Raw genomic sequence first — 10,270 nt, forward strand, 5'->3', positions numbered from 1 at the left:
TCTAATTTAATGATCGCTGCTTTCTTCTTCCTCATCTTTAACTATTGTACTGTTTCGTATGCAATAAGTGCGCCATCAAGTACTTTCTGACCCTTGACAAATGTACTTTGAGTCTCACCTACCAGGCCTGGCATCATTGATCTCATTCTTCGGACCATCACTTTCGAGATTAATTTATACACGCAACCTACCATGCTAATTGGCCGGAGGTCCTTAATCTCATTTGCTCCAATAAACTTTGGTGCTAGGACCACCCATGTAATTTTCGAATCAGAAGATAACCTTGATAAATGAAAAGATTCCAATAGTGAACTCTGCACCAATTTCGTCCAACCACTTTTTAATGAAATTCATGTTGTACCCATCACTTCCTGGAGCTTTAGATGACTCACAATCCCAGACTACCTGTCTAACATCCTCCATTGTCGGCATTCTCTCTAATGCTGCTGCCTCTTCTTCATCAATCTAATTTACCAGTCCATTCCTAAACCCCACAACCGGCGATCTCTCCTGGCGATACAGATTCTTATAGAATTCTCTAATAGCAATCTTGATCCGAGCTTGATTTCTTATCAACCATCCATTAATTACCAATGCATCAATTCTGTTATTCCTCTTTCTTGCCGACGCTAAATTATGGAAGTACCTAGTGCTTGCAACAGCTTACTAGAGCCTTTCTTCTAGCCTCAATGTATCATCATAAACTCCTTTCTTCTAGTCTTTTTTTAAAGATGCTTTTTAGTAATTAAAATTTAATACATATAATTGATTAAATCGTATTATTTTTGTCAAAATTAGGCCAAATAAATTAATTTAACCAAAAAAATAATGAATCAAAATTTAAATCGGTCTAAATTAATATTATTTTTTTATAAAAAATGATTACAATATTCTTATTATATAAAATAACTAAAATATCTCTAATAAAGATATTGTAATTATTTTTTATAAAAAAATATTAATTTAGACCAGTTCAAAGTATAATTTATCATTTTTTCAGTTAAATTAATTTATTTGATATAATTTTAATAAAAATAATACGATTTAATCAATTATATGTATTAAATTTTAATTACTAAAAAATATATTAAAAAATGTTTTAGACGTAAGTTTTTATAAAAAATTACTAACGATAGGAGGAAGAAATTGATGGTAGGATAAATATAAGAAGTTACGAATTATATTTTAGTGAAAATTTTAAAAATATTATTACTCAAAAAATATTTTTGCATAAAGATAATAGTAAAAAGCATTAAATAATATAAAATATATATTTTGTCATTTTCACTTGAATAACTAATAGAAATAGTGATCCTCTTAGATGTTTTTGAAGGTCAAAGAAGTTGACGTGAAGGATAAAGTGGTCATTGTACGTGGCAATGGTGGTGTACAAATTGAGCGCGGAATCGCAGAGAAGATCCCATGATTTTGGGAGAAAAGGGGAAGATGACACATTCATCGCTGCTCCTACTGTTTTTCGTGGCCGCCGTGGCCGCATCCAGCTTCGACGACTCCAACCCCATCCGGCTGGTATCCGACGAGCTCCACGGAATCGAGTCACAGGTCCGGCACGTGATCGGCGAGAGCGCCCATGCAGTGTCGTTCGCCCGCTTCGCCCGGCGCTTCGGGAAGAGCTACCGGACGACGGAGGAGATGAAGCGAAGGTTCCAGATCTTCTCTGATAATCTGAAACTCATCAGATCCACCAACAGGAAGCGACTTTCGTACACTCTCGGTGTTAATCGTGCGTAACGTTGACTTTTGACTTTGTTCTTGCTATTGTTCTGTGTTTGTGACTTTCTATACATGCTGTGTTACAGACTTTGCTGATTGGAGTTGGGGGGAGTTCAAAACACAGAGACTTGGCGCTGCTCAAAATTGCTCTGCCACCCTCAAAGGCAGCCACAAGATCACCCAAGCTCCTCTTCCTGAATCAGTAATTTATTACCAATAATCCAATTTACTCTCCTCTTACACTCTCTCAACTTCACTACTTCAGTATACTGGATGTTATGTTAAGTATAATCAAAGTTATGTTTTCATATTAACATATCGTGTTTTACTCTTTGGATAAAATCTGAGGAGTCATATATATATATAATGTATGATATGATTGATGCACAGAATAAATTAATAATACTCTATTTCAATAGATGTAGGATTTTATTTTTATATACCGTCAGTGTATACATTCTTAAAATAGATATTTAATCTTGTACCTAAGTATATAACATCAATAAATAAAATAAAATAAAATAAAATAAAGTACCTTTCACAATTACTACTTGAAAGTTGAAAATAAATTGGAAAAAATTGAGTTTGATTTTATGATAGTATATATTGTGAGTGTGTGTATCAAATTGGACTCAAAATGTTTGTTGAACTTGAACATATCCTAGTTGGGCAATGCTGGTTTTTCTACATTGTGGGAAATGGACTTCACCAGAGGCCAAATTGTTCTTGATATGTTAAGAAACTTGGGTTTTGAGGAGTCTTATGTGAACTTGTTTTCCTCGTTGTTCTTGTGTGCAGAAAGACTGGAGAGAAGAAGGTATAGTCAGTCCAGTAAAAAATCAAGGCCAGTGCGGATCTTGCTGGACATTCAGGTTGTTTTCACCATGACAATCTGATTGGAATGAACAAACCATTCTGCTTTATCTTGTTTCAAACCGTGACATTTTATAACGTGCAGCACAACTGGAGCATTGGAGGCTGCCTATGCGCAAGTATATGGAAAGAATATCTCTCTTTCTGAGCAGCAGCTGGTGGATTGTGCTGGTAATTTCAACAACTTTGGCTGCAATGGTGGGTTACCGTCCCAAGCCTTTGAGTATATTAAATACAACGGTGGCCTTGAGACTGAGGAGGCATACCCCTATACTGCTAAAGATGGTGTTTGCAAATTTACAGCTGCAAATGTTGCCGTTCAGGTCACTGAGTCTTTCAACATCACCCTGGTAAGATGGTTTACTTCTTAATGCATGTGGCTGTTGGCTCTGTAGAGACATGGCAGAATCTTCTGTTTTTGCCTCACTTACACCTTAACTACATAATATAATAAGCTTTTTTATTTTATTAATGTTATTTGTATAGGGTGCTGAGGATGAATTGAAACACGCAGTTGCTTTTGTTCGGCCAGTTAGTGTGGCATTTGAGGTGGTTGACAGCTTCCAATTGTACGCGGGAGGAGTTTACACCAGTAAAACTTGTGGCAGCAAGCCAATGGTGAGGACTGAAAGAGAATACCTTACATTTGACATACTAGTGTAGTGCTCAAATGAAAATTTCATATCAATAACATATTCAAGAGTTCTAATGCATTCATTCTTGTTAGTTGTTTCTAATACATATTTGTTATCTTCAAGAGTTGTAATAAGTCTGTCGTTGATTAGAGCTATGAAACGTGTATTTGTATGCCGATCACACTAGTTTGAGAGCAAATACCCTCAATTTCGGGGCAGTAAAATTTTTCTGAGATTTTCCTTGCAGGATGTGAATCATGCTGTTCTTGCCATTGGGTATGGAGTTGAAGGTGGTGTCCCGTATTGGCTCATAAAAAATTCGTGGGGAGAAGAATGGGGTGACAAAGGCTACTTCAAGATGGAAATGGGCAAGAATATGTGTGGTAAGAATCCATGGGACCTGCATTGTTAAAGAACAAAGCTAAATGATTGGTAGAACTGCAGACTTAGCAAAAAATTGCACTTCTAACTTAATGAATAAGAAATTAATCATTTTGCATACTGGGATATGCTAACCCGATTGGTTTAATTTCAGGTGTTGCAACTTGTGCGTCGTATCCTTGTGTGGCATAATTTGTATGCGGATACATGTGGTGGCTGTTAGGCAGCGCTTGTGATTTCTGCCACCTACTTCAAAGGTGAAATGCATAGGCACTAGTTTATGTTGATTTGTAAAATAACTTTGTAGTTGGAACTTGGTTCGTCGTTTCTTATTGATGTTGTAAACCACATTATAAAAAATTAAAAGCAGTAGTGTCTGGGAGTAGAAGATTACTTAGAATATAGTCATGATATTACTGCAAAGTGGCATCCTCTTTATGTTGTATATTTATCGTTTTTTTTTTTAGATGTTGCCAGTGGCTTGAAAAGATGCAGTACCGGTGGCACAAAACGTTAAACCTTTGAAAATCTGGATTTCATATTAGGTGAAGATTTTTTATAGTCGAAAACTATTAGGTGATAATTTAGTCTAAATTATTTAATTGTTTTAAATAGACAACACAAGTGAAAATTCTGCCGTGTAAATTAAAAATCGTAAGTAAATTACAAATCTCATTTCAATGAACAGATGAAATTGTTAACGTGACAGACGGTAGGTTGAATTTAGTATGGGCTTTATGCTCTAGAATTGAATTTGTAAAGGAGTCCATGTTATTTGAAACTATAGACCAACCCAAATCTAATCCAACAAATGAATGAAGGATGAGAAGAGGTGGGGCTTCCTCTGCCGCATGACATTGCATGTGAAAGTGGATATGGGCCGAAGTTCAGGGAAAAGGGAGTTAGGAGTGTGGGACCCACAAATAATGGGGCCATGAGCATGAGAATTGAGACGAAATGGATGAAGAGTCAACAGAGACAGACCATGGAAATTATGATTGATGAGGATGGCCCTTCATCAGCGCTGAGAAGTAATAGGAGCAAACAAAACGTGGTTGCTCTAGATTGAATTGACCGGACACGTGGCATGATCTCGGTATTCATAGGGACAAGCCTCGCCGGCCCACCACCACTGCCTGCCAGAGCCAGCAACGTGCCACCTCCCCTCCTCGTTATTGATGCTTTTACATTACTATACAATATTATCCATAATAAACTGGTCAATCACATACCTCTAAATTTTAATTAAAAAAATCATAACCCCCAAAATATTGTTATTACTTACTCAATTCCGGGGATAGGTTTTCTTTTCATACATTCAATATTTGATCAACCTTATTATGTATTCTGTGAACCACAAATTACAAACTGGCAACTTTGCATAATGACAAGTCAGTTCTATTTTTGGTTATATGTATACAAAATTTAGTTCTCTTTTCATTTTTTGTGGTGATTACAATTCCATTAATATTCTTGGTGATAATAATTCCAAAATTAAGCACCGGATTAAATGTATTTTTACAATGTTTTATGGATATTGATTTTAGAAATCTTATCATTGTAAATGAACTGGAATATTCTTAATTATGGAAAGTAAAGCTTAAATATCGAAGAATAAGTTATGACTTATGAAAATAATAAGAGATTAACTCTCTAACCCATTTATGCAAATATTTAAAGGAATGCATCTTTTTTGGCATTAAAGAAAATGCAACTTGACTCCTTTGACAGCACCATTCATATAAACTATTAAACACAGTACACAATAATATAATCATTGAGTAGCGACAATGGGCTCAGAGAATATGTTCTATAATTATCCTCTATTAAGAAATCATTAATGTAATAAAATACACGATCCCAGCATGGTGAAAATAAAGGAGATAAATGATATAAAAAGAAAGTAAAGCAGAGGAAGGAGGAGGAATAAACAAGAAATGGTGGTGGGTGAGTGGTGTGGGGATCCACTTGATCCATTTCCATCATCATATCAAGTATCAACTTCCCTAATCAAACGCTCCACAATCACCCAACCAATTCTTCGCCACCAACTCAGAACATCCATTTCAAAATCCAAAATAAAAATGATAAACTAATTACTTCTATTTAGAATAAATAAATAAATTAAGTGGAAAATCAAGCGTGGATATCATTAAATAATTTGATTGATTTAACTAAAATTTCATCTAACAATTTTTAGATATTAATTTTACGTAAAATCGACTTGAAATGAATTTTTTCGGTAAATTAATATTGGAAATGAATTTTTTTCTCTTTGCTTTCTCCAAACAGATAATTCTGTGTCTGGTGTTTTTGAAAGACTGTTAATTATCATTATTAAATTCAATAAGGATAAGTTGTCACCTTCCTCTCCTTTATTCTTTATTTATTTTCTACGGCAATACTTATAGAAATATTTTAAATCAAAAAATAAAAATCGATAACACCTTTTCATTAAACTAAAAACTAGAATATAAATTATAAAATAATAATAATATTGAAACAGTGTTATCTTTTGTGCGTGATCAGCAATGGCGAAAAAATTCTGATACCCCATGTGCTATCCAGGGCAGATATTTATACCCCCTTAACCCTCACCATATCTCTTTGTTGTTCCTCCAATTTCATTTCACACACTAATCTTCTCTTTCAAACCCTCTTTTCTTCTTCTGAAACGATGCCGTTAGCTATGGGAAGCGATGCAGGGGTTACGATCGAACGGTCCAGCTTCGGGAACTGCGCCTCGATCTGCGATCGTGATTTTCCGGAGGAGGAAGAAGAATCGGACGCTAGCAGCTCCTCCTCTTCATCTTCAATCGGAAGGAACAGTGGCTCGTCGGAAGATTCTTCGGACCGGGAAGATTCTGGCGAAACAGAGGTGCAGAGCTCCTTCAAGGGGCCGTTGGATACCATGAATGATCTAGAAGAAGATTTGCCTGTCAAGTAAGTGTCTTTTTCCCTTTTGCTTTCATGGGGTTTTTTCTCATGCTCCAAATTTTACTTGTATGCTATCGAGCTTCGTTGATTTCAGGGTCCTAGGGTTCTGTTTTTCACGTTTTGCCATGTGTCTGTATCGTCGGTTTTAGCAACTTTCTAGATGGTTCCTGATTTCTTGCCGGATTTAGTCCTTAGTTTGAGTAAGTTTCCTGGCATTGACTTGATAATGAAACTGTTGGCATAATCATAATGGATCTCTCCATAACTAAAGACTAGTGGCTTGATATAGAAATTCTAAAGCAATTAAATGATGAAATTGCTGAATAGATCATCAATTTTACAAGGTTGTCTACTATTGATGTGAATTTACTTGGCTGCTGACCAAGGTCCTCAAATGGATGGATTGGATGCATCTTTGGATAATGGATAATTCATTAAAAACAAATGATTGAAATTATTCAACCCATCCATCATCCACTTGTTAATCCATTCTTTGATCCTTTTTATTAGATAGGACAGATCGTGGTTGTACATACAGCTCATATCCATTAAAATACATATTTTGTTTATTAAAAGGCTAACCTTCTCTCTCATTAAATTGGCTATTGTTTTTAAAAATGGATCAATTTAGAATTTGCTTTATCCACATACATATGCTTCATTCTTCTTAAATATTTGCATTTAAAATCCTTCTTTGTCCAAATTCATTGCATTCTTTATTTTGTCCGATACCCAATAAATATTTCGGGTGGTTGGTTAACCATTAAGTCTATTACTATTATAATTGGATCAATTGGTGTGGATGAATAATGGGTTAATAGATTCTGAGTTGTCAAATAGTTTTATGCTAACTTAAAGTATGTAAAGAGTTCAAGGTTTTTAACTATCTTTTGTCTTATAAAGAAAAATGATCTAACCTTTGGTCCTTAACTCTGAAGTGCTTTGTCGATTTGTTCTTGGTTTTACCTATTTGTTATTAAATTTCAAGATTTTGTTTATGTAAATGCATGGAAGAGAGGATGAAAGTAAAATAGGACATTATAACTTAAGCTAATAATGGAAATTGAAACATAAAGATGATCAAAATACTTAAACTATGTATCCTCTTTTGGTAAGTTCTATGAAAAACTGAAAATTTTGATTCAGATATGTTTCTTTCTTCCTTTTCTCTTTCTTTCAAACTCATGATTCTTTTGATGTAAAATCAGGAAAGGCATATCCAAGTTCTATAGTGGCAAATCAAAGTCCTTCACAAGTTTAGCTGATGCCATCTCTGTAACTTCTGTGCAAGAGATAGTAAAGCCAGAGGATCCTTATGCCAAGAAACGCAAAAACCTCCTTGCCCGCAACCTATTAATCGAGAGGAGCCGCAGCTCAGATAATTTTGGTGGAATGTTAAAGCGAAAGTCTAACATCCGCCGAGGCCCATCTTGTCTTACTTTGAGCAGCAGTGAGGAAGGGAACAGTTCTGCTTCCACGTCGATATCACCTCCTTTCCCTCTTCCCCCTCTTCATCCACAGGCCAAGAAGTCATCTGCAAATGCACCACAACCATGTCCTCCAGTGCGGAACTCTCCGTGGCGGTCATACTCCTGGTCTGATCTTCAGTCTGCAGCGGAGACTCATGACCTGCCTAGCTTGGCAATTTGTAGTGGAAACAAAGGGAACAAAGTACATTGAGGTTTTGACATTGTAAGTTTTAGTTGAATATTTCAAGACTCGAGTGAGTTTGTAATGGTAGAGTACTTTGTGAACTCTGTCTTTATATATTAAAGGTTACTGAGTACTGACCACCAGCACTGTTGTATAAAAAAAAATACCTCTATTACTCTCGCAAGTCCAATTATCAGGTTGTTCTAGTAGATTTACCTGTGTTCTATTTGATAATTTGTTTGATTGCCAATGCCTAATGCCCAATGGCACTGGAAATGGTCTCGAAATATGAAAGAATCCCTAAAAAAGTTACTATCAACTCATTAGATTACTGCTAAATTTCAAACTTACTAATATGTTGAATGCAAGGATCTCCCATATACAGAACAAAGGTTGATTTTGGGTTTGCAGTTGCAATCACCTCTGGTTTCTATACTTTTCGTTGCGGAGCCACCAACTTTTCTTTTGTTTTTAAGTAAACTTTGACTAGATCTAACTTTAAGCGATCCTTTAAGATAGGAGCATTACTTATAAAAAATAATGAACATATTGAATATCAAATTGGATATGCTTTATGGGTAGCACTGAATACAAGCTTCAAGATAGGAGCATTATATAAATGAAAAAAATTAATTATTTAAGCCACATAACTAGGTTTGGCTAAGGCGGATTAGATGTGAGAACAATTTTGGTATTTATATAAAAAAGTTTGGCAAAGTTAGAGAGGTTATTGTATAATTTTCCATCTCTAATAGACTCGTCTTTGACCTTTCTTTTTTCTTATTCATTATATATAGAGAAATTTTAAAAAAATATTAAAATTTATTATTTTTTGTCATTATATATTTATTAATTTAATTTTTTGAATTGAGTAATCTAATAATATATTTTATTCTATACTTTTAAATATTAATAATTAAATACTGGTTAAAAATAATAAATTCTAATAATTTTTTAGCATTCTTCATATATATATTGAAAATATAAGTTTGATTTATATGATAGAAGCCTAATTTGGCGTACTAAATGTAAAACTTTTTAGGTTTAATTATTTTGTTGTTCCTTATAATTTTATCGAATTTTTTATTTGGTCTCTATATTTTTTCTAATTAAATCCCTATATCATATTAGATTTTATAACCAAATCCATGCCATTATTGGAATCAACTAAATATTCTGTTAAAGAAAATAGAATATTTAGTCAAGTACTAGACATAATAGTTTTGTTTAACGGGACATTCCATTAATTTTAATATTTTTGTCATGATAAAAACTTAATTACAAAATTTGATATGGTATAGGAAACTAATTAAAAAAAAAAGAAAAGTATAGAAACCCAAAAAGGTTCTAAGTATATTCAATGTTTGTCTCACAATTAAATTTGACGAGTAAACTATTATTTGTATCCATGAAAGTTGAAAATGCTAACATATCTATCCATAGAAAAAAGAAATTACCATTTGTACCCATAAACCATAAACTTTTGCTAACAAAACTATCCAAATAAAAAAAAATTATTTGAAATTCCCAAATTACCCTACCACCACCACTTACTCCACACCACCACTTTTTCAATGCCAAACTCACCACCAAAATTCTTTCTCACCACCACCCTAAACCCTAACTACCACCATCACTCAAAATACCTCCCATGCCTCCAACAAACATTCCAAAAACAACGATTATTTCAACCAAATACAGAACAAGTACAAACTTCAACCATGTCTTATTGTAACTCTAAGAAAAGAAAGAGATGCACCTGAATTCAGGGTAGAATCCTTCCATTAAAGGGATAGCAGATGTGACGGTCATAGGATACATATTTCAATCAGTTTTCACATTTGGGAACAGATCCCAATCCGTTGGTTCTCCTGGGAGCGTTTTATGGCCGCCCTGAGGGAGTTCGACACCGGAGGTCCGTCGTTGTCGGCAGTAAAGGAGGTCGATGAGGGATTTGGAGGAGGGGAGGTGGTCGAGGGATACGCTGATGGAGAGTTCTAGGACGCACAGTTGGACGCGCGGGGAGACGGTTACGGCTGCTGCAGCTATGGCGGTGA

General features: G+C 34.8%; 2 protein-coding genes across 2 annotated transcripts; both read left to right on the forward strand.

Moving 5' to 3' along the window:
• The first annotated feature begins 1,412 nt into the window (after positions 1-1,412).
• LOC107457839 (pro-cathepsin H) lies at positions 1,413-4,019 on the forward strand. The gene is made up of 7 exons (XM_016076012.3): positions 1,413-1,744; positions 1,821-1,936; positions 2,533-2,606; positions 2,693-2,957; positions 3,094-3,225; positions 3,490-3,625; positions 3,778-4,019. The coding sequence occupies exons 1-7, from the start codon at positions 1,423-1,425 to the stop codon at positions 3,813-3,815; spliced, it is 1,083 nt and encodes a 360-aa protein (XP_015931498.1). The 5' UTR covers positions 1,413-1,422; the 3' UTR covers positions 3,816-4,019.
• A 2,108-nt stretch (positions 4,020-6,127) lies between these two features.
• On the forward strand, positions 6,128-8,422 carry LOC107457859 (protein OXIDATIVE STRESS 3 LIKE 1). The gene is made up of 2 exons (XM_016076041.2): positions 6,128-6,566; positions 7,769-8,422. Exons 1-2 carry the CDS (start codon positions 6,301-6,303, stop codon positions 8,238-8,240), a joined length of 738 nt encoding a protein of 245 aa, XP_015931527.1. The 5' UTR covers positions 6,128-6,300; the 3' UTR covers positions 8,241-8,422.
• Positions 8,423-10,270: the final 1,848 nt, after the last annotated feature.

The sequence above is a fragment of the Arachis duranensis genome, chromosome 1, assembly GCF_000817695.3.
Source record: "Arachis duranensis cultivar V14167 chromosome 1, aradu.V14167.gnm2.J7QH, whole genome shotgun sequence".
NCBI classification, from domain to species: domain Eukaryota; kingdom Viridiplantae; phylum Streptophyta; class Magnoliopsida; order Fabales; family Fabaceae; genus Arachis; species Arachis duranensis.